The 23,768-nt window shown below is 42.3% G+C and overlaps 1 protein-coding gene across 3 annotated transcripts in view; it reads left to right on the plus strand.

Annotated features, from left to right (window-relative positions):
* The window catches only part of Cdkal1 (CDKAL1 threonylcarbamoyladenosine tRNA methylthiotransferase), a 521,362-nt gene that overhangs the window by 473,095 nt on the left and 24,499 nt on the right, over window positions 1-23,768 (plus strand). For 2 of the 3 annotated variants that reach the window (XR_013112201.1, XM_076939217.1), the window contains exons 15-16: window positions 17,389-17,472; window positions 20,168-20,314. Coding sequence is in view for 2 of the 3 variants with exons in the window: in XM_076939217.1 (XP_076795332.1) it covers window positions 17,389-17,432 (44 nt within the window). In the remaining variant the exon portion in view is untranslated. Of the gene's footprint in view, window positions 1-17,388; window positions 17,473-20,167; window positions 20,333-23,768 lie in introns of those variants that run through there. The other variant, XM_034511047.2, reaches the window with a different exon arrangement.

A 23,768-nucleotide genomic window follows, 5' to 3' on the forward strand; every position in this document is an offset into this window, starting at 1 on the left:
TGGGATATAATCTAAAGTCACATATTCATATGATGCTAAAAACAAATAAATAAGCAAAGTCATAAGAAAGCTGCGTCTCATGTAGTCCAGACTGGCCTCTAACTTGCTCTGTAGTTGAAGATGGCCTTGAACTGATGACCCTCCTGTCACTTCTGCAAGAGTGTTCGAATTGCAGGCATGCGCCACAATCAGTTTTATGTGGTCCTGTGTATCAAAGACAGGTTCCTGTTCATCTACTACATATGTGTCTATATGTACTAGACAAATATTTTACCTATATCCCAGTTCATCATGTGAGTACATGCACCTGTATTGAGGTGCACACATCTCTGTGAGGCCAGAGTCTTTCTCATTTAATGTTCACCTTGGTGTTTTTCTTGAGATTGGGTCTCTCACTTACCTGAAGCTCGCTGATTGGCTAGATTGGCTAACCAGCAAATCCCAGGGATCTTCCTGTCTCTGCTAACCCTGAGAGTTACAAAGTTGTTCCACTGGCTTTTTGTGGGGTTGCTGGGGATTGGAACTGAGGTCCTTACCATTACCCACTGAGCCATCTCCCTAGTCACATATCCCCTTCTCCCACGTTGCTTTCTCAAACTTTCTCCCATCCTGAGGCAGGAAATGGAAAGAGCCCCAATGCACTTATCTACTTAGAACAATCTCATGACTTATTTTGTAAAGATATCCAGCAATAACATAGATACCGTACGTATGTTATAGCTGGCACTTTAGTGTGTAATACACCTGTAGTCACATCACTTGGGAAGTTAAGACAGGAAGAACAGAAGTTCAAAAACTTCCTCAGCTACACAGCAAGATTACAGCCTACCTGAGCTACATGAAACCTTTTTTTCAAATTCAGAGACAGACAGACAGACAAACAGACAGACAGACAGAGAATACTGCTATAAATGTTTCTGTTCACAGAGCTGCATTTACATAGTAAATGAAAAGTTTGAATTTGGTTAAATACTCACATGAAATTTTTGAGGTTCTCTCTTTCACTTACATAAAGTCTATAGCTGTGGTGCTGCCTACAGGCAGCACAGTGCTATCAGCTCTATTGCGATAGACTAGTTCCTCCATCACACGTCAGCCTATTAATGTGAAAGCAACTCAAGACACATAGTACATAATTATTCTAATAATATAGTTCAGAAAGTAAAAGTTTCTTCTGTTCATTCTGTCATTATCCTTTTATTATAGTAGCAGTGGGGGACAGTTAGGGGAAAGCTGTTATCTTTTGGTCAAAAGAATAGAGTCTACATCTGGGAGGAGACATGCCCTCTTCTCCTCCCTTAAGAGTTAATCCAGTTGAGCCAGTCCATCACCTAAGAAAGGGACTGCCTCAGAAAGCCTGTTCACCTTAAGCCATGCTAAAGAGACAGGGGGAATAATCATCCCTTTACTAAAATCAAGTACTCTTCCTGCCCAGAATCCTTGTTCTGTGTGCAGTAACAAAAGAGACATTGTGAATTCTGTTAGGTCTGTCCACCTTTCTAAGTCCTAACTCAGAACGACAAAACTCTTTTTTTCTTCTTTTCTGTATGCTGTCTGTCTGTCTGTCTGTCTGCTGGCTAGAGCCTGCATATGCTTTCTCTGGTCCTTTGGTCTTTTCTGCTCCTTCTCTGGAGCCCTGCTGTCTCCAGTGTGCATGTTCCCCATGTGTCTGCTTACAAAGGCCATGGCTTTGTCTCTTCCTCTTCAACGCCTTTCTCCTCTAGGCAGCTGCCGATACTTGCAGCTTGTGTACCTGAAAGTTTTTCTTTTAAATTCCGATAAAAGTATCCTCAAGCTTTCTTCTAAATCTGGTCTTAAATTATAAATGAGACTGAGAATCCCAAGAGGGGTTCCCAGGCAACACGTGGGACCAACTCTGTTGCTACATGTTGCCTGGAATAAGAGAGGGCTGCTAACATGTTGGCTGCAAGGAGACAGAAATGGTCTCCAACATTGTCCTTTGAGATGGCTTCAGAAATCTCTGTACAGTCCCTGTAGGCAATTTCAGCTTTATCATTGAAGTCAAGGTTCTGGCTCTTAGACAAAGTCCACAGTAAAAGACTTTTTCCCTTCTGTGGCTCCTTAGGTTCTTCTGTTCGTCCCTCCCCATCAAGGTCAGAGTTCACATGAGAGTTCCAAACACAACTTATAAATGTGTTGTGAATGGACGTTAAAATAAGAACATGCAGGGATGGAGAGATGGCTCAGAGGTTACGAGCACTGCTCCTCTTCCAGAGGTCCTGAGTTCAATTCCCAGCAACCACATGGTGGATCACAACCATCTGTAATGAGATCCGATGCCCTCTTCTGGTGTGTCTGAAGACAGCTACAGTGTACCCACATACATGAAATAAATAAATCTTAAAAAAAAAAATAAGAACACGCTACCACTCATAATATGTTATTGCATATTTGAGTCAAAACTTTAAATCACCATGTAAATAAACATATTTCCATGATAATGTTGATCTCTGTAACAGAATTGAGAGTCATTGGGGAATTAACAAATTTTTTTGTTGTGACCCCAGTGACTAGCCTGACACATGAGAATAACACAGCAGTGCTAGTCTCGGTCTGCAAAGGAGGCTGGCACATGTCATTCTCTTGTACAGGAGTTAATAGGATGATAACATCTCAAGACGTGACTAGACCTCCAAGCAGGAGGCAGTGCATTGGATGGAAAGGATATAATATTTGGTGGTCCAACAAGATAGGACCTCAAAGCAAAAAAAAAGGGGGGGGGGCTTCCTTTTAAAACCTGGAGAGGAACTTCATCAAGGGTTGGAGAACTTCATTAAGAAGGTTGGAACTTCATTAAGAGAAGGCAGGGATAGCCACCATGAGAGGAATGGTGGGCGGAGGCTGATGGATCTCTTCAGAAAGTAGTGTTTATATGCAGACCCCAAGCAGCATCCCTGAAGAGTCTCAGACCAGTCACTAGGAAAAAGGAAAGGTCTGACTTTCTGTAACTTTAGGGTGGCAGGAACTTTCATATCGCCTGATGTGCTTGAGCATAGTTACATGACAGGAAGCATGGATGGACCTAGTACTGGTTAGGACCATAAATCAGGGACTGCTTTTATGCCACAGGCCAGTGTTCTAGCACAGCTCTTGAATCCCGAGCCCTTCACCACATATAGAAGGCCTTTTAGTATTTAATTGCTCTCCAAAGGTTATTTTAACTGTGTACTGTCCCACACAATGTGTCCCACACAATTGTGTCCCACACAATTATAGCATTAAAATGTCTAGCCCAACTTTCAGCCTGGCTTCAGTGGTCCCAGCATCTCCTGGTGCCTGCCATACAGTAGTCTTAGAGGAGTTTGGAAAACCCAGACATATGCATAGGTTTTCCCAGCCAGGCCAGCCAGTTGGCTGGTTTCCCCCATGCCCGTGCCCGTGCCCATTCTGGGAGCTGTAGCAGAGGTTCCTGTCGGCATCTGTGATAAACAGCTTTCCTAGAGCGGCCACAGACCTGGCTAGATTTGGCCTCAGTCCACAGTGCAATATTGTGTTTGGCAGCTGAAGCCATTATGGAAAAGAAAAAAAAAAAAAAATCAAAGAACCCTCGCACCAAACTTACTTTTCAAAAGGGCATTACTGATCAAAAAGTAGTGCTCAGAGCTGGAAATTGCTTAGATTAAATGACTTGTCATCTTTTTATTCATCTCCCAACTCAGTCCTTACCCCAGAATAGATGAATATTAGAATTCATTGAGACTTGTTTTTCTTAGCAATCACTTTAGAGAAATAAGTTTGTTTGCTTATTTGGCTAGGTGAGATCTTTTATTCTTGGTTTAAATGTGTGCAAAAAAGTCTCCTGCCCACAAGCCCTGTCTCCCTATGTTGAATTTCATGTATTTTCACACTTGTCTGTCATCCAAAGGAAGCACAGAGACTAGGTCTGAACTACTCTCATTTAAATTGCATGATGTGTGCATGTACATGTGCACCCAGCTAATTACAGGTTGCAATAGAATTTGGTGGGATTTCAATTTCGATTCATTATGTCTCAGACAGGGACTAGCATTGAAAAGGAATAACCAGAAAGGGGGTAAAAGAAACACATAGGTGGAATTTTCTTTCAATACAGACCTTTAAGGGGGATACGGTTTAGTTTGGCCTCTTGTTTTGTTGTTAGGTCAACGAGAACATCTCTGGGTAGTCTTCCTATTAGATGGATAGCAGGAATTGTTTGTGCTTGAAAAAGATCCATTACCCCAGCAGAGAAGACTGAGAGATGCAGGTGTCTGGTCCTGCAAGTGGGATTTTCCTCCTGCTGCCTGATGGATGCGTGGCTAACAAAGCAGAGGCTCTCCAGCTCAGGTCTCTGGGTCTCCAGGAGCTAAGCCTAGAAGCAAGGAAAAGGAAGGATCGCTGGAGAGAATAATTGCTATTCAGTCTTCTTTAATGAGATGTATGGCCCGCTGCTGAAAGACTGTGGCTGTGTCTTTTGTTATGCTAATTAGACACCATTAGAGCTTGGCAGTCTTTGATTTCTGCTTAATCCTTTCTGCTTCCTCAGCCTCAGTCCTGACTGGCAAATGGTTGGCAGATCGTGGGCTGTGTCTCACCACACTTGTTATTTATCACTCCTGTATACTCTGAATTCTTTGGTAGAAAGATGGATAATAAAAGATTTATTTTACCAGAGGCAGTATTTATTTCAGGCATTCATTTTTTGGCTTAAAGTTTTTTTAATTTGAAAATGACCATCCTCTCCCTCTTAAGTTCTTCTGCCATTGCTGTGTTTCTGTGGTCACTCTTTCAGTTATGAAGAATAGGTGACAATTTGGATCATCTCTCTTCTGGTCCCAGGATCTCCCTAAAATCTCTGTGTAATTCTCAAGTTGATTACACCCTAAAATGTTAGGGAAGCTACAATTTGGAGGGGTTGGGAAGAAGCAAGAATAATTTAATGGCCCAAACAACCATTTAGCCTGACTTTACAATTTACAGATACACCTGCCTTCTTTCCTAAGACTAAAGCATTAGATTTATGGGATCACCACAATTAAGAGTATTTGTGGTGAGTTTTTAACAACAACATTTTTTGAGAAATAGTACAGGGGTGGTGTGACCTGTGAGAGTCTCTGACAGCATCACAGTGTTCTAGAGCAACCATGTGCAGGAAAAACTCAGGGTAAACTACAGGGTTTTTTTTTACATTTCTTGCAAACCATATTTTTAAAAATGTGCTCACTTGCGGACCCCCCCCCGTGTGTGTGTGTGTGTGTGTGTGTGTGTGTGTGTGTGTGTTCCTAAATTCATGAATATAGCCTGTTGTTATATATAATGTTACTTGTGTCTGTGTGTGTTTTCAGGGCTAACCATTTGGTGCTGAATAACTCATCCATCCCTGTTCTGCTCATGTTGAGGCAGTCATATTTATGAGACTTAACGGATATAGCTTATGACACTTCTAGGGAGGAGTCTCTCGGCAAACTCCCTGTCTGGCTCTTATAATCTTCCTGTCCCCTCTTCTCCAATGATCCTGAATCTTAAGTGTGGAAGTCGTGCTATAGATATCAGTTGGGACTAGGCTCCACAACTCTACATACCAATTGGTGTGGTTTTTCATAATGATTTTCCCCTCTATTGCAAAGAGATATTTCCTTGGTAGGGATGAGAACTACACCTATCCAGATAGACCTGGAGGAGGATCTCCAGTACTACATTTTAAAAGTGAAAAGAAACTGGTACACTTAGACTTAATCATATATATGGTTTAAGTCAGTATACCAAAAGTGGTGTTTTAACAACAAAACCGTCTAACATGAGTGCAGAATTTTACATAATTTTCTTCATATTAACTTTTTGTTTTAAATAAAAGGCTCAATTATACAGGTTAGCATCACTCCCCTGTAGCCAAGCATGACCTCAAACTTTTGATCCTCCTGCCTCCATGTTCCAAGTTCTGGGATTACAAGCATGTGCTAGCACACCCCTTTAGATGGTGCTAGGAATACACCCATACAACCGTGAAGCTACTGTGTGGGAGTCAAGCTTTCTACCAACTGAGTGAGCCACATCTGCAGCCTCATGCTGAGGGTTTTGTGTGTTTGTTTGTAACCAGTGGGTACTTTACTTACAGCACCATTCAGTTTGGATTTGTTACCTGTGCCATGGTTGGTGGCGTTATGTAACTAGAGGTCACTGTATTGAACAGAGGCCGTTTAGGGTAATTGTTCGATTTACCACCTGACTAGTATACCTGTCAGGAGCTAACCCACATTTAACTTAATGGATTAAATATTATCAGCTTTATGACCTGACCAAGTCACATTCTCTAAGGGACCTTGTTTTTCTCTTCTGGGTCTCAGCTAAATGATTTATTTATTCTTCTCTTTCATCTATGCCACTAAATCTGAACTTGGAAAACTCCATGCTAGGCAGCCAGCTTAGCTTCTGATTGAGGATTTGAAAAGCAACTCCCTGCACCACAGTTGGAAAATGTCCAGTGCACCAAGCATGCCTACCCCTGCTTCCCTCCAAACACCCAGATCCTCTGGATCCCCCTGGAGAGTCTGCAGTGTTACAAGTCTGGAGCCGGTCTATCTTAGGTGATCTTTTGTGCCCTTGTTAGCTATTTATTACCCCCTCTGTATGTGGCCGAACACCTTTGTGACCATTAAGTAAATCCTTTGAAATATAGAAACAAAACCCATGTTTTCACGAATCAAAAGTCTGAGGATGTCCTTAGGTAGTATCTGAGGCCTGTAGCTGAGATCTCCCTACTTTGCTTTAAACCCCTCCCTAATGCACCCACCAGTGGATTTGAAAGGTGCCTTGATTTGTGATGTTTTTTATTCTCTTACTGTAAAACTTTATCAAACTAGTACTGAGCTGTATCGTGGGATTTAGGGCACCCTGAATCTGTGTTCCTGGACATGGTTTCCCATATTGCCTCTACAATAAATTATCTTTATCTCCTTTGAAGGGAGAACTATATATTTTATCACTTCTATAATAAAATTTAATTTATAAATAAAGTACACTAAGAGATTAATAATAATGATGTTAGTAATAACTGCTAATAAAATTATAACAGTGTGACACAATAAATGGTATGTGAGTGGTATTACCCAGACATACCTTATTGTGCTGTGGGTACTAGTAGACAAATGGTCTATACTGTGCAGCTCCTGAACAATGAAGGGTTGTGTCCTGGTTGGAACATAGCAGGAAGTCACCAAACATGATAATGCTAGTCAGAGTTCTTTGGAATCTCAAGCAAGATTTTCAGACTGAAGTTGGCGAAGTGTCACTGAACCTGGGGAAAAGAAAAACACAGACAAGAGGGAACCACTGTACGTTCACTTCTCAAAATTGGCTTTTAAAACTGGCAGCGTGGCTCAAGCCTGATGGCCTGAACTTTATACTCTACAAAATCCACATGGTGGAAGGAGAGAACCAACTCCCACAAGTTCCTACATACACAGCGCACATTCTCACAGGCAAACAGACAAACAATTAATTAGTTAATTAAAATTTAAATACATAGCTAAAGACATCTCATGGACATACAACAGTTACAACAAAATGTTTTATGAAAAAATTAAATTTTGAATCATTTTACAGGGTTTTTTTTTACCTTTCTCGTATATAGTTGATAAACAAAATTATATATGGTCGAAGTGTGTAGTGAATTTGTCTACCTTTATAAGATGCTTATTAAAGAAATTTGGCCTAGACTTGCCAAATAATGACCAAAGGGAACCACTGGGGAAGATTAGTGGGGTAAAGTGAGTCAAGAGTTAAGGTTTTAGGACTGGGCTTTGGGGAACAGGGCTATGCAGAGATGATGACTCCGTGGTTATGAACATGTCCTGCTCTTCCAGACGACCAAAGTTCTGTTCCTGGCACCAATGTCAGATGGTCTAGAAGTACCTGTGGCACCAGTTCCAGGGTATCTTAGGCCTTTAACCTCCACAGCCACCAATACAGACATACACACACCCTATACCCACCCCCACCCCCCAAACACATACATTATTAAAAATACAAAACAAAAATAAATCTTAAAAGGAGTAGGGAACTCTATCCATATATCTCACTTGAGGCCACATAATCACATTAATAAGATTCCATGGGTAGCTGTTACTGCCAATATCTACCCGAACAAGTCAGTTAGCTTTGAATGCTAAGCATGTTTTTATACTGCCTGACCTGAGCAGAGTAGAGCTTACCGTGTGCTAGGAAAAATAGAATGAACGTACTTGTGCCAGATCTGATAAGGGGGAAGGATTTGTGTTCGTTTATTGACAGCATATGTCTCACACTGTCCACCAATATCGCAATTAATTACACACATACTTGCACATAATTACACACATACTCACACACATACACTCATACACACACACACACACACACTTCTACTAAAGCACTGTAGGCCACATCCTGAAATGTTCTCTAGTACCAAGCAGGTAGTTATGCCTGTAAAGGTCTTTGACTTCCAAGTCTCCTCAGGCTAGGTGTAGGCTTACTGTGGAGCAGTCTTGTCTCAGATGGTCACTGCCAAGCAGCTGGGTACAGCTGCTTTGGCTCTGTGAATAGGTGAAAACAGGTCTGGAAGGAAGCTTGGCCTCCAGCTGGGAAGAAACTACCAGGATTTACCCTTGTGGCTAGGGTGGTCACAGGGCTAGAAAGAATGATCCAGCCATTGTAGGGAAAGGGTCTAGGGCCTCTGCACAGTGGCTTCAATCAGCCGGAACTGTCTGGAGTCTAGTTTCTGTGTCTGTGTCATTTTGGAAGGACATGATTTTCAGAATTTCCTTCTATTTAGGTAATTTCTAAGTGAAAGGAAGAAGTAAGAGATACAGTGAGGCCCTCATAGCATTTAATCTCTATGCAAATATAGATGACTTTAAAGGCACAAACACTCTGCTTCAAAGGAGGGTTTTTTTTCCCCTCTTGAATAAAATTAGTCCCATTAATAAGCATGGCTAAGCAGTGTTTTTCCACGTGGAGAGAAATGTCTTTCTAAAAACTAAAATGGTTTTTTCATTGTTCCATAATTAGACACAAGTTCCCTTAAATATAAGTGTCACCATCTCTTATGAGCCCTCAAGCAGCCCAGGCAGCTTCGAGCTGACTTTGTGCCTGCTGGTCTGAGACTCACTGCTTGTCTTCTGCGGCCTCACCTTTTCTGACACACATTCCTGTGTTACATCCCTCTTTCATTATGGAATGGGCAGAACTGTACAGTGAGACTGGTGTTAAAGTTCAGTGTTATTGCTATTATCACTGTTGGCTGTCATTAGTATGCCTGCGCCTTGGTCTTTAATTCCTGCGCCTGGCACACAAGAACACAGAAGTGTGCATGAACAGTCAGGAAAGAGAGTAGTACCTGGAGCTCCAGCGTCACACGCTCTGCCTGTTGTGAGTGATGAGTCAAAATGGAAAGGTTATCATTTTCATTAGCAGAGAACAAGACCATGCTTTTCTCCCAGTGTAATTACAGTGGTTCACTGGCAACAGCACAGTACAGTAATTGGTCTAAAGGTGTGTGTAAGGGCAGGCTTCTCTGCACAGACACTAGAAATATTATTCCACAGTTTAAGGTCACAGCCTTGTGTTTAACATGTTCCAGGCAGCTTAGGGAAGAGAAAAAAAAATCCAAACTTAATTTGACTGAAGCTAATGAAAGACATTTGACATTTCCCAGAGTCATGCATTCAGAAGTTAGTCAGGTAGAAAAATTGTATTTTATTATCTACAATGAAAAAGAAAATTTAGCTATAGTAGTAGCAGTCATAATATTTTGTAGGGCAAACAGAGATAAAACTCAAGTTAATCAGGGCTGTGGTATAAATGATTATAAGCACACACAGCTTAATCTCCCTCCTTTTTTAGAAATAAGTATGGATAGAAAAACTAACTTTGTCTTGTTTTTGAGACACTATAGCCTAAGCTGGCCTGGAACTTGTGTGTAGCCATATGGCTTCAAACCTCTGATGAACCTCCTGCCTCAGCCCCACAAGTACTAGAAGCTCAGGAGGCAGACCCAAACTCAACATAAAAAAAGCAACCGTTAGACTCTTCTGGAGAAGATCATTTCTTTTCCACCTACAGCTTTTTCAGCAATAGATGTTTCTCTCACAGGTGTGTGTGTGTGTGTGTGTGTGTGTGTGTGTGTGTGTGTGTATGCGTGTGTATGCGTGTGTGTGTGAGTGAATGTTTATAAATATCCAGATATTGTGGGGGAGGTTGTGGACATTTTTTTTTTGTTCTACTTGTCAGTCACATTGAAATATTAAAACTTGTTATAATGCAGAATTTGAAAATAGAAATTACATTGATATTATTTTCCAAATCTACATTTTGGGTTTTCAATGGGAAAAAAAAGTACCTGTTGTGTTGAGGTAAAGCCTCACATGAGTTTAGAGACCCTATTTGCTTTTTCTAATACAAAGTGAGGTTATATAGTTCGTTCTCTGACTGAAATAAAAGCATTCACCCAGATACCCCAAGTTAGTCTTGAGTTTAAGTAGCCGCCTTTCTTCTAACAGTTACTTTCAGTATAGTATTGCAGGGTGTTATTTGAAAAGAAATGAGAGAATAGAGTGGTTCTGACTGAACATGCAGTCAGCAGCCAGATTCTGTGGGAAAGCATTGCTTTCTTAATGTGCCGTGTGTTTACACATGTTCCCCAGCCATGAGGTTAGAACTGACCTCCCTCTCAACTTCAGCACTTGGGAAATCTGAAGCTGAGATTTGACGCCAGTGACAACCTCTGATGATGTAACAGTCTCAAAGCCTGCACAGGAGCCGAAGTTGAAAATTGTTCTTTTCTGTTTGTCCTCAATGCTGTTTCCATACTCAGAAGTCAAATAGAGTAGAATAAGGTCCGTAAAGCTGCGTGGTCAGCTTCAGTTGAATAGGAGTTGGCTGGGTCCAGAGGCCTCTTCCTCATGGCTGCTAATGTTGTGAGATTCACCCTGTCTTGGAGATTCTGGATCCCTCTTTAGTTTCTGTTTTTTGTTGTACTTGCAGGATGGAGGGGAACCAGATGGGCGGGGGGGCAGGGGGAGGGAGGGGTGGATAGAGAATACTGAGATTGATTCTCTCACCTCATCTCTCTAAGGCCTGGACCACTGGACCACGCTGATGACATAGGCAAAGACTGTGTTTCCCAGCAGCTCTTGGGATGGGGGCAGAGGGGTTCCCTTCACTCAGGGTCTTGAGAGAATTTCTGCATACTTGTTCTTATCTGGTCACCCAGTCTATTAAGCAGATGGTTTTACAGGGTATTTAATAATTCATCTTTTACAGAGTAACCTTTCAAAGTTAGGTTAAGATAGGTTAAATGAAGTTTTGTACATCCTGGGAAAAATCACTTTCTCTGCTGACATTTGATGAATAAATGACAAAGGATACTTAGTGAATGCCAAGACCAGGAGCCACCCTGGAAAGCCCAGAGAGCTGAATTAAAACAAGCACAGAGTCACGTTGTCCCTTGCTTCCAAGTCAGAATCGGTGTGTTTTCCTGGCAGATGTGCTGAATATCAAACCTTTGTAAAGGGAAACTGAGCAAAATTCTTCAGCTCCAAGGTGTTAAATAAACAAACATTTTTTTTAACTGACTGTAAAATTACATACTTACAAAACAAAAAGGCAAGAAGCATCTTTCTGAGGGTTTTTTTAAAAGTGGGGTTAGTTAAAATTTTCAGTAGCCATTGGGTCATGAGTAGCCTTTTGAGAAACTTGTGAGTGCCCTTTGGCGGCCATTAAAGACGTAGTTGTTCGTGCAGAGGAACGGCTGTTGTTTTCAGGCACTTTCTGTATATGCTTACTGTGAGAAAAGAACAGCCTCCACTACACGACTTCCTTTGCCAGATTCCCATGAAGCCTTGTGTTCATGTCAGTTCCTAACTACAGATCTAGAGTATAAATGAATATGATAATAATACTAATAGTAGTAATAATAATAAAAATTTTAGTATGAAAAGTCTTGTTTGAGATTTATATGTATTTACTCTGTGTGTGTGTGTGTGTGTGTGTGTGTGTGTGTGTGTGTTCCTGATGAGTTCAGGAGAGGCGTCAGATTCTCGAGAACTGGAGTTACAGGTAATTGTGAGCCACTTGATGTAAGCTCTAGAAACCAAATTCCCAGGGATTTAAGTATTGTCTTTTTCTTCTCAGTGCTTTCCACGCTACCAACTTTCCATGGGGAAGTGAAGGTCAAAGCATAGTCAGGTCTCTTTCATCTTGGAAATAATCTGCTGGCAGACACCCTGTAGCTTGCTCTGCTCTCCTACCCACATACATAGCATCCAATGTGCTTTTAAATTAGGTGATATGGAATTTGGGGGTTTTGAGGGTTTTTTCCCATTTCCCTTGGGGGCTGCTAGGTCACATACTCCTTCTGTGGCCCACTCTGCCTTTCTTCCTATCCTAGAATCTCTAGGTTGCTTGGAAGCCACCTGTAGAGCATTCTGTAGCCAGTGGCAGCTTACCTTTTTTCTGCTGAATATGATATTGTGCTGCCACTGGAAGATTTGTGAAAACCATGTTTTCCAGCCCAGGATTTTGTTTGATCACTTTTCAGAGTGACATGACCTTGCATTCCTGTGGTGGCTCCAACCTTTGGCAGAGTTTTTGTCACTGAAGGAAGATAGATTCAGAAGGCCAAATCTTAGCAGAATGTCAGATGAGGAGACTTGTGGCCTGGTGCTGGCTAAGGCCCAGTGCATGCTCTATCATTCTGTAAGATAAGCGCTGGTCTCTTCTCATGGATCAACCCTGCTGCTAGCAAAGTAGATGGGAGGGATGGATGGGCTGATGCCTGTGGAGGCCTGCGGCTTGACCCTTCTGCCAGATGCCCTCTTTTTATCTCTGGTGTGGGGCCTTCTCACTCTGCTGGCAGAAGCACTCACGATAAGGCATGTCATGCTGCCCACTGGAAATCTTGATGGATGAGTCTTTAATGGAGGTGGGAATGGGGAATCACATTTAGAAAACATAAAAAATAAATGTTTCCTCTAAAATGAGGTTTGATGACTGGGGTGTAACTCAGTGGCAGAGTACTTACCAGACCTGTGCTAGGCCCTGAATTCTATGCCCAGCATTGAAAGCTCAATTTTAAAACTATAAAAGACATGAGGCTTACAATTTGCAAATCTATCAGGTGTTTATTGTTCCCCAAGCCAAGTGCTTCTTGGAAATGCCTTTCCTCAACATCTTATGTCTTCTAAGAAGACTTGAAGCAGCCAGTTCTCTTCATGGTTTTGATTGACAGCCAGTCCAAGTCTCCGTGCATAGACATCACAAAGGGGAGCCTAGTCTTCTTACAGTAGCTTTTACAGGTGGGGACCAGTTGCAGCAGGGCTGATCACAGCCGCTTTTTTCTTCTCTCTTTTGCTTGGTTTCCTCTGGGAATTGTAAGAGCTCCACCAGTGACCCAAGGTCCATAGCTGAGAAAGGTGTCTGTCCATGTCCATCTCCACACACTATGTTCCGAGCCCCTTTGGCAAATGACAGCTAAATACTCACCTTAAATAGTTCTGACTTGTTAAAATCCCAGCTGCCTACATGAGAGTGCAAAGTTTTGTTGGTCTGGTTGGTTGGCTGATTGTTTTGCCCGTCATCATGGTTTATATCTCCACATGAAACAGAACAGCCCAGAAAAACAGAGAGCAGCACACACCTTCAGTGTTCTTCCAGTGTCAGTGCTAGCTGAAGTATAATTGCAGATTATCTTAAGAACCATTGACAGGTACTCATCCTACGTCATAAGCAACTCACACAGTGAGCTGTGTGCAAACATCCTGGCTTTCTCCAGAAGAGTAAACACCCATGAAACCTACTATTTACCAGTCTTTTTTGATAAATGGTGCTTTGGAAGCTCACCATAAAAACTGGGTCTGTTTGGATCACTTTTAGAGAGACGTCTTATAGGAGTGGGCATTGCTTTTTGGGGAGTAAGATGAGTGTTTTGTTTTTGTTGTTTTGGTTTTTGGGTTTTTTTTAAAAAGTCTTCAGAGACCTCATAGCCTTTGGCTACGGAGACTACATGTGGCAAGCTAGATGGCACATTGGGGTATACTTAGGTATTGGCAATGTAAGGGGGAGTGGGGAGTTTACTCTGGTTTTTTTTTTTAATTGTTAGGTGGTCTGTTCAGTGCAGCTGTGTTTATGGTTCCGAAATGATAAGTGCCTGAACACAGTGACAAGTCCCCACAAATGAGAGTAGGACTTGAAAAAAGAAAAAATTCATCCTGCCAGTATGGGGTGTGTATTTACCAAGCAGCAGCAAGAGTAATTCCAGGCAGTTTTATAGCTGGTTTGATGGAGCAGACATTTTTGACAGTGTTGGGTTTTGTTTTGTTTTTTTAAGTAATTGATCCTTTAAAGGATACATTTCAGAGTGGAATAAACTTGGAAATGACAATTGGGAGGGAGCACAGTCACTTTTCTTTAACCATTGTTTGGCAGATGTAACCTGTGGTTATTAAAAATGACTGCATAAATTTAGAATATATATAGACCTAACAGACCCATTGGTTACTTTTTAAAATATATTTTTCTTAATTCTTTGAGAATTTTATATAGTTTATTATATTCATCCCATATTTCTTTCCCTAACTCTTCAGAGATCCACCCTACCTCCCTACCCTTTCCCATCTCTGTGCTCGTTCGTTCTCTCTCTGTCTCTGTCTCTCTCTCTCTCTCTCTCTCTCCCTCTCTCTCTCTCTCTCTCTCTCTCTCTCTCTCTCTCTCTCTTTCTCTCTCTCTCTCTCTCTCTGTGTGTGTGTGTGTGTGTGTGTGTGTGTGTGTGTGTCTCAAACTACCCACTTTATGCTGCCTACATATTCATGGGTATATGACCATACTGGAGTATGTTTTTTGTAGTATTTATCTACTTCATGTATGTTAGTGCTCTGTATGTATGCACATCTACATGCCAGAAGAAGGCATTAGGTCCATTCTAGATGGTTGTGAGCTACCACATGGCTGAACTCAGGGCCTCCAGAAGAGCAGCCAGTGCTCTTAATAGCTGAGCTGTCCCTTCATCCCTCAGGGACTACACTACTCTTAAAGAAAATGGACTCTCCTTACCCCCATAAGGAATCAATTGTCAATAGCGCCTCAGAGATGGAGGTTTGTGAACCTCTCCCCTTCTCCACACTAGAATGTTAATAGGCTTGATCTTGTACCAGTCTTATGCAGACAAGCATGGTTGCTGTGAGTTCATGAGGTCAGCATTCTGGACATGTCCAGAGGACAGTTCTGCACCTATCCTCCCTTACATCTGGCTCTTACAGTTTTCCCATCCCTTCTACTTTATTGTGCCATGAGCCTGGGGCTGAGCTCTCCACTGACACTAATTCTCTATTTGTTAACCACCATTTACAGCACACACACACAAAAAATCATCCCTGATGATATCTGAGAGCTGCACTATGATTATAAAGATATTAATCTGGTCCTATGACCGAAGTATGTCATTTAACAATAGAGTTTTTACCATCAAAATCAAGTTGGGTAGCCAACGGCAATGGCCAGTATTGTTTTGGAAGTCTCCAGACATCTCTCAAGTGGAGGTATCCCATATCTGGCACTGAGCTCTTTATTTGGCAAAATGTGGCTTCTAGGAGTGTCTTAGGGTTTTTACTGCTGTGATAAAACACCATGGCCAGAAGCAACTTGAGGAGGAAAAGGTTTATTTCATTTGTACAACTTGTAAGTACATCATCCATGAAAGTCGGGACAGTAACTCAAAGCCTTAAGCTGCAGGAAGGAACTGATACAGAGGCCTTGGAGGAATACTGCTCACTGGCTTGCTCCCCATGGTTTGCTCAGCCCGCTTCTTATACACCCAGCACCACCTCTTCAGGGGTGGCACCACCCACAGTGAGGTAGGCCCATGCACACCAATTATTAATCAAGAAAATGCCCCACATACTTTTCTGCAAACTAGTCTGGTGGGGGCATTTTCTCAATTGAGGTTACTTCTTCCCAAGTGACACTAGCTTCTGTCAAGTTGCCACAAAACTATCCATCACAGGAAGGAACATTATCCCCTCTGTAGGGTAACTCCAATTAAACTCCCTTATTAAACATATATGTGTATGTGTGTGTATGTGTGTGTATGTGTGTGTATATATGTGTGTGTATGTATGTGTATATGTGTGTGTATGTGTGTGTGTATGTGTATATGTGTGTGTGGGTGTATGAAGCTTATAAATATATATGGCTTTTTCAGACATCTTTAGTATTAGTCATCCATCCCTCCTTTGCTCTGCCCTCCCATCCCTCTCTCCACCTAAGCCTCCCTCCCTTTATTTCCCTTTTCCCCTTCATATCATCAGTGTTCTACTATCCTTCTTACTCAAGGTCCTTCTCCCCTCTCTCTACCAATGGCTCTCTGGTTTCCTGAACTTGACAGGTACTCCCGATGAAACACACACATTAAAGATCCCACTTAAGAGTAGTACGTATGACATTTGTCTTTCTGGGTCTAATATTGGTTACCTCACTCAGTATAATGTTTTCTAGTTCCATCCATTGATCTTCAAATTACATAATTTCATGTTTGCTCTTTAAAAAGTGACAGCAACATGGAGTTGTTGCTATAATAAGACACTTGCCTATAATAATAAGTAAATACTTATGCAAATTAGTCATAATTTTAGAATTGTATGGAAGAAGTGTAACACTGAAATGTGAAGGCCTAAGAACTAGTTCAGTTTTCTAAATTATGTGTATGGTTTTAAAATTAATATGCGGGGGGTGGGGGGGGCTATGTGCACATAAGTAAGTTCAGGTACTCCTGAAGACAGAAGAGGAAATCAGATCCTTAAGAACTGAAGGTATAGGCAGTTGTAAGCCATCCAATATGGGTGCCAGACTCATACCTGGGTCTTCTGGAGAAGCTGTGTGCACACTTCATCACAGTAGTCTCTGCAGCCCCTAATGACTAGTTTTGGGTGCATTTTCTTTAGTGTTAGATCCTTTATAACTCAAATTAATGTTTATTACTATTCTCCTATATTGCCAAAATATTTTCTTGCGCTTGGATTAGAAGCAGCTTGTTCTGGCTTGTTGTGCAACTTTGTTGCAAGAAACAAAGTGCTACTTGGATTTTGGTGCATTTTAGAAGCTTTTGTTGTATCTTATGTAGAAGAAAGGAATCTGATTGAGTTTTTTCATAGTCCTGTAAAAAAATAATAAGGGTTTGTGTTATGATTATTTTACATTCCTGAATAGTTAATGTTTTTCAGGAGATTTGAATGAGTTATGCACAGTGTTGTCTGTTAAACAACTGACCATCTGTAGTCTACTTTAAATTCACGAAGCGGTAGCTATGGTCCAGGAATATATGGGCTGCTATTTATTTTCGGATTATTGCTTCTTTATCCTTGTCTTTTCTTCTCCCTACAGATTGGCGAAAGACAACAAGTGCTAGTCACAGAGGAGTCTTTTGACTCCAAGTTTTATGTTGCACATAACCGATTCTATGAGCAGGTAAGAACCACATTTCCATGTCTTTTTCTTCAAAGTGAGACAAGCTCTGAACGTTTGAGCAAAAGGAACAAGAAGAAAGGATTGTATGACTGAAGGGAACCAGACTAGCAGGGTGGACCTTCACAGAGGGTGTAAATGTCACTGCATGTACTGGAGGCCTTGTAAGTCCAGGACAGGACAGCCTCAGGCTTCTAGGAGTTGGGACTCAGAAGCTACCACAGAGTAAATGGAGAGAAAAATCCTGTTGAGAAGGCAGGAAGTGTGTATACCGAGCACATCAGCATGAATTGTAGTGGTTCTCTTACTCACTTGCAGGTAAGGTAAAGAAGACTGGCAAGAAGGGCAACCCTAGGTGGCCTCTAAACCTCCAAGGGAACAAGGCCTCCACAGTGGTTCATCACTCTGAGGGGAATCCAGAGGATAGACCCTTTCTCATTTGTTCCCAGCCTTTTAGCAAAGTAGAGTTTTTAAAAATGTACAAAATCTAAATGAACCAAAATCCCAGTAACCAAACAGAGCCACTGTTGAATGCTTTTTAGACCTGACTTCTGTCAGCACTTGGGTCTCAGCTCCCCAGCAGGTGAGAGAATGTCAGAAGTTTCTCACAGAGTGGTTCCCTCCAGGAAGAACCCTGAAAGGTCCAAGCAGGACACGTGACCAGGAGACACAGTGGCGTGAGATGGCCACAGATGGTTCTGAGCCATATTAATTTTCCTTAATGTCAGATGGGGTTTCCTATCCTTATGTTCTTTCTCATCAGATGAGAAGTGGAGTTTTTTTTCTCTCTCTCTAGGTCATGACTAGAATTGGAATTTGGGGATTTTTAGGTATTACATGGGCACTTCAGATGAAACTGGGCTGGGGAAAGGACAATTTGGGTAAGAAAGCAATGAAGAGGCTGCACTACGCTTATGCACATGAATTACTATCTAGCCAGGCAGTAGTTCCTAGATAGGAGCTTTCCAAACCAAGTAGACCACTTGCTGGGTATCCAGGGAAGACTGCAGCTGAGAAAGGAGCTCCCGTGCCTCACCTTAAAGCCCAACGGTCTTCCTGTTCCGTCTCAGGAAGAACCATTCTCCTCTGCTGCCCAAGCCTCTGCTCAGCCCTGAGGAGAACCCTGGTGTATTTTGGTCATTTCTTTCCTCTCCTCTCTCTGGCCATCTGGGGTTGTGCCTCGGCAGGGAACCTTTTCCTTTCATTTTAAATGCACTGGCATGCCTCATTAGCTGATTTCTCCCGTAGAAGGCAGTTGGGCTTTTTCCAATTATTCAAACCCAAGGGTGGGGAACAACACGAAACACCGAACCCTTCGTTCAGGTCAAGGCAGCACATCAAGACGACTTATATTCCCAGGAATAGCACCAGTATTTCTAGGTATAGCTTCAACTAGGGATTTTCTTACTTTATGACATGATTTTAAAAGGGCCTGTTACTAATGCTCCTTTAGTTGGCCTGCTTGCCATGTGGCAGCCACCCTCCAGGTGACCTTTATCCCTACCCTTTGATGAAGCTGTGTGTGCTGTGTGCAGTGATCATAAAAACTAACCTCAGAAAGACCAACACCCAGTGTGGCTTCTCAGGGACTGTGCAACTGCAGGCTCTTCCCTGACACCCCCCTCCCTTTCTCTGTCTCTATAACCAAGTCTTTGAACAACACCATAGCTTTTGTTTTTCTTAATAAGATTGTAAGAAAATATCAAACTATTGATGGTTTGGAACTGGTCTGTGTGCATTGGACCCCGACTTGAAGAGGTCCACAAGTAGCTACAGTACTAAAACTAACACGTGAGGGGATAGAGTGAATACAAACTACCTGTAAGTCCCCAGCAAGAGGAGACGCTTGCTGAGGTAAACATATACCTGTATCATTTTATCTGCATGCTCTAACAGAAAGAGCCATTTGACAGTTCCCTGTGAGCCAGGCAAATAGCCTTCAGAGTGGCTGCTTCTGAAGCAGAGGTTGGCTCAGGAGAATAACAGATACATCCCTTTCCTAACAACAGCAGCCATGAATGGCAGCCTTCAGCCAGAGGAGGCATTTAGGCAAACCAATGTGCTGTGTTACTGAGAGTTGTTTTGAAATGCCATTCCTCTTATCCTTTTGCACACATAAGCACACATGAATGTGCGTGTGTGTGCGCGCGCGCGCGCCCGCCTTCATTTGAAGCAACAGCTAACTTGAAGCTATTGTGAGTGTGAGGCTTCCATAATTTTCTAATTAGTTTCCTTCATTGCGCAGGACAGACAAGGCCCAGGTATTGAAGGCCTGTCCAGAAGTAGTTGGCTGGCTATTGGGAATCCCCCAGGCTTCCTGTCACTGTCCTTCATTCAGGATTGTTGACATCCTGGGTCTTTAGCCTTTTGACTCCTCTCAGAAAAGCCTTCCCACTCCCCAGGACTCCAAATCCTCCAGCAGCCAGGCAGTGCTCTGCAGTGGGATCCCAGCAGCCAGGCAGTGCTCTGCAGTGGGATCCCAGAGCCTCTGAATGAAGTATGGACTTAGTTGTTAGTGGCATACCATTTGTCATTATTCATGATGGCAAACACACCACGCTGATGTAAGATGTTAATGATGGGTGGGCAGAGTGATGTGGGGAGCAAGAAGCCTTCCTACATCATTGTTCTGGAACCTAGAACTACTGTTAAATAAGGCCATGTTAACAATTTCTAATGTCTGAAAATTCATTTTAAGGTTTTAGTGCCAAAGAACCCTGCATTCATGGGGAAAATGGTTGAAGTCGACATTTATGAATCAGGAAAACATTTTTTGAAAGGACAGCCAGTATCAGAAACCAGAGTCTATACACCATCCATCAGCAAGCCGCTGGCCAAGGGAGAAGTCTCAGGTTTGACAAAGGTAAGTTCCAAGTTCCTTCCCTCCAGGCTGCTGATGCCATGGCAGCTTGGGAAGCTCAGTGCCCCTGCCCCTGCCCCTGCCCCTGCCCCTGCCCCTGCCCCTGCCCCTGCCCCTGCATCTGCGATCACTCACCATCCCCCTTTTTAAAGAGGCACACGGCTTTGCTCCTTCCTTTCTGACATATGGAGATCTGGATGTGCAGGGGTATCTTTGCTGATGGCTAGACTTTTGCTTCTTCGCCAATAAAGGGAATAAACTGCTTCCTTTTCCAGGGTAGAAGCAGAAGGCAAAAAAGCCATGTTTGTAGGTAAGAGATTCAACACCAAGATCCAGTGTGGTTCTGTCTCATTGATCCTGAAGGGAGGGTGAAGAGGACCCAATGTTTCCCTGCTGACAAAGCTGTTTATAACACAGTCAAAGCCTACAGGTGAACAGACACTAAGCTGTGGCATACGTGTGGTTGCGGTGCCTCTTGCTAGTGTGAGCTGCATATATACTTGAGCCCTATGGAGTGAAAATTAAACATTTTTTTCATTCCATAGAAAAAGTAACCTGGCCCCTGTAAATATGGCTGTTTGCCAGCGTCTCTCACACATCTCATTGAGCTACAGTTGTAAAAGCTGATGGAGTGTGAAATGAAAATGTGTATCACATTTCTAAGCATCATTTGATATCCTTTCTTCAACACAATTGTTAAACATCCCCCTCCAATAAAAGCATATAGCAGTGACTTAACATATGGAAAAAAGATAACAGATACTTATCTCCCATGCAATCCCTAGATCATTTTACTCTGTAATTCTTACTTCAAATGAATGGTAAAGATATCTTAATTAAAACAACAGAAGTACAGCTTTACTTCAAGGATGGTGGCAAGCCTGTTACCTCTACCTGTCTTCACTGATGATGCTAAACTCAAATCCAGCAAGAGTGGTACCTCTTCTGTGCTTGGCTGTTGCATAGGAGGGTACCCATATATGATATCTGACCCACAGCCAAGGAGCATGGATTAGCATGTGTCAGAACCATGCCTTCTTCCTTCTTTTGTGTGTGCTCACTTTATTGCCATTATTATTGTTATCATTACTATCATTCAGTGTGTGTGTGTGTGTATGTGTGTGTGTGTTTAGGTGAACATGTGGAGGTCAGAGGACAACTATGGGGAATTGATTCTTTCCTTCCACTGTGAGATCCAGGAATTAAACTCAGGTTGTCAGGGTTATACAGCGAAACTTTCATCCACTGATCTATCTTATACCAGTATTTTATTTTGTTTTATTTTATTTTTCAGACAGGGTCTCATGTGCACTAGTCTAGGCTTGAACTCATTTTGTAGGTGACGTTGAGCTTGACCTCCTAGTCCTTCTCCCTCTGCCCTCCACGTGCTAGGATTACAGGCATGTACCACTAAACCCAGTGTGAGGCTGCCATGTTGTTAAAACTTGACAAACAAAATTACTTATGTCTGTTTGGAGTTTGGGAGGTATTTTAGCTTTTGTTTTTGTTGTTATTTTAATCTTATTTGGAATTTGGTGAGAGTAGCCTTGAAGCAACAGTAGCCTAGTATTGAAATTAGATGGCTAGAAATTCAGCTGGATTATATCAGCTTTTCTTGGCATATGTTTCAAGAAAATAGCTAAACTATAGAGTGTGCTATAAGAGAGTTTTTTTCTTTATCCAACATTCTGAGGCTTAGACTCATGTCCTCACATGTGCTAGTAAAATGCTCTATCACTATGCTGGTTTTCCAGGCCCAGGAAGTTGATTTTCAGTGGAAAGAATTTAACAGCAAATGAAAGACATATTTTAAAGACCCTGTCTGGCTTGGTTCTCACACATGCATCTCTTGTTAAGCGCTAGAGTTCTAAAACCTTCTTGTTTGGTAACAATCCCTGAACAAGGGAGAGCAGCCCCTTCTGCTGTTCTTGCATACCTTGTGCTTTCTAAAAGTGCACCCCACTCGTCTCCTCTCTGCTCTCTCCCTTCTTCCAGCGTAGGAAATAGTGTTCCCACCAGCCCACCTTTACACATGACAGCACAGAGGGCCAGGTATGATGAGATCACGTGGCTCCTGGCTTCCCTGGGCTTACAGAAATGGATTCTTCTACATTCGTGAAACTGCAAGTAAGGACTCTAGTGAGGGTTGTGTTAAGCTCTGTCTTACATGGTTATTCCTCTTTTACTGTTATTTGTGCATATACCCAGCATGCCAGGATCAGAAGGCTTTGCCAGTGAATTTCTTCTGTTATTACACTGTATTCTTTAGGAGTGCCAAAGCAAGCAGGAAGAAGCATAGTAGTTTCAGGCTTTTCAAGCAGGCAGTAGAGGTAATAACCATCTCAGGCATGTTGAGCTCTGACAGCAGGAAAGGTTCTGGAATTTGTTTTGGATACACCTAGCTCTGTGTACTTGGAGTTTGCATAGGGACCTGGGTTTGCACCTGGGTCTAAACTGCTCAGAGCTTTAGTTCTGCCTGTTCTGTGGGAGTGAAATATCCACCTCGCAGTGTCAAGTCCTGCTGCTGAACAAAGTTTAGCTGGCACGTTGCCTTACCCAAATTACATATGGTCTTTATCTTCTCCCCAAACCTTGCTGTATTCAAGAAAAGTAGCGTGAAGAGACTTCAGGAAAAACATCTCCATTTTGTTGTTATTGATTATTTTAGCCATAATAGTGGGTTCTCATTGTCTTTGGCAAGGATGGTAGTTCTGTTAGGATGAAGCCACAGAGCTGATCCCATCAGAATTTGTAACTATCTGAACTTCCTAGGTTTCTGCTTAATTTTTTTTTCCCCTAGAGTAATCCCTTCCTACACACTTTGTAAAGAAATCTAAATGGAACAGGAATAGCATGATGCCTGCAATCTCAGCACTGGGGTGGGGCAGCAAAAGGACCAGGAGTTCAAGGGCATCCTTGGCTGCATGGCTAAGACCCCCATCTCAGAAAGGAGAAGGTCTGGGGAGAGAAACCCAAAGCACAGGAAGGAAGTTACTCTGCCAAAAGTTATTTTCAATAATAAATGCCTCTCCCTAATTGTTGATTTCATGGCGTTCTGGTGAATTGTTTATTGTTTTTTATTCATATACATGTGAGTGCCTGCATGAGTTCATGTGCAAGTGAATGCAGGTGCCTGAAGAGGCCCAGCATGAGCACTGGACACCCTGGATCTGGAGTGAAAAGTAGTTGTGAGCTACCCAATGTGTGTCCTAGCAGCCAAACTCAAGTCTTCTGAAAAAGCAAGTTTTCTTATCTGATAAGCCATCTCTCTAGATATTTAGCCCTGGGCTTTGGGCTTACTCCATTTCATGTCAGGGCCTGCAGACATCCTTTAATGGAGCTGGTAAGAGAGACCGCTGATTAGGGAAGCCGTCTAGGCAAGGGGATAAGGAGTCTGCGCTATATTTTGTCTCTTTAATTGACTTGTTAGCCTGTAAAT

This window comes from Arvicanthis niloticus, chromosome 8 (genome assembly GCF_011762505.2).
Source record: "Arvicanthis niloticus isolate mArvNil1 chromosome 8, mArvNil1.pat.X, whole genome shotgun sequence".
Taxonomy (NCBI): Eukaryota; Metazoa; Chordata; class Mammalia; order Rodentia; family Muridae; genus Arvicanthis; species Arvicanthis niloticus.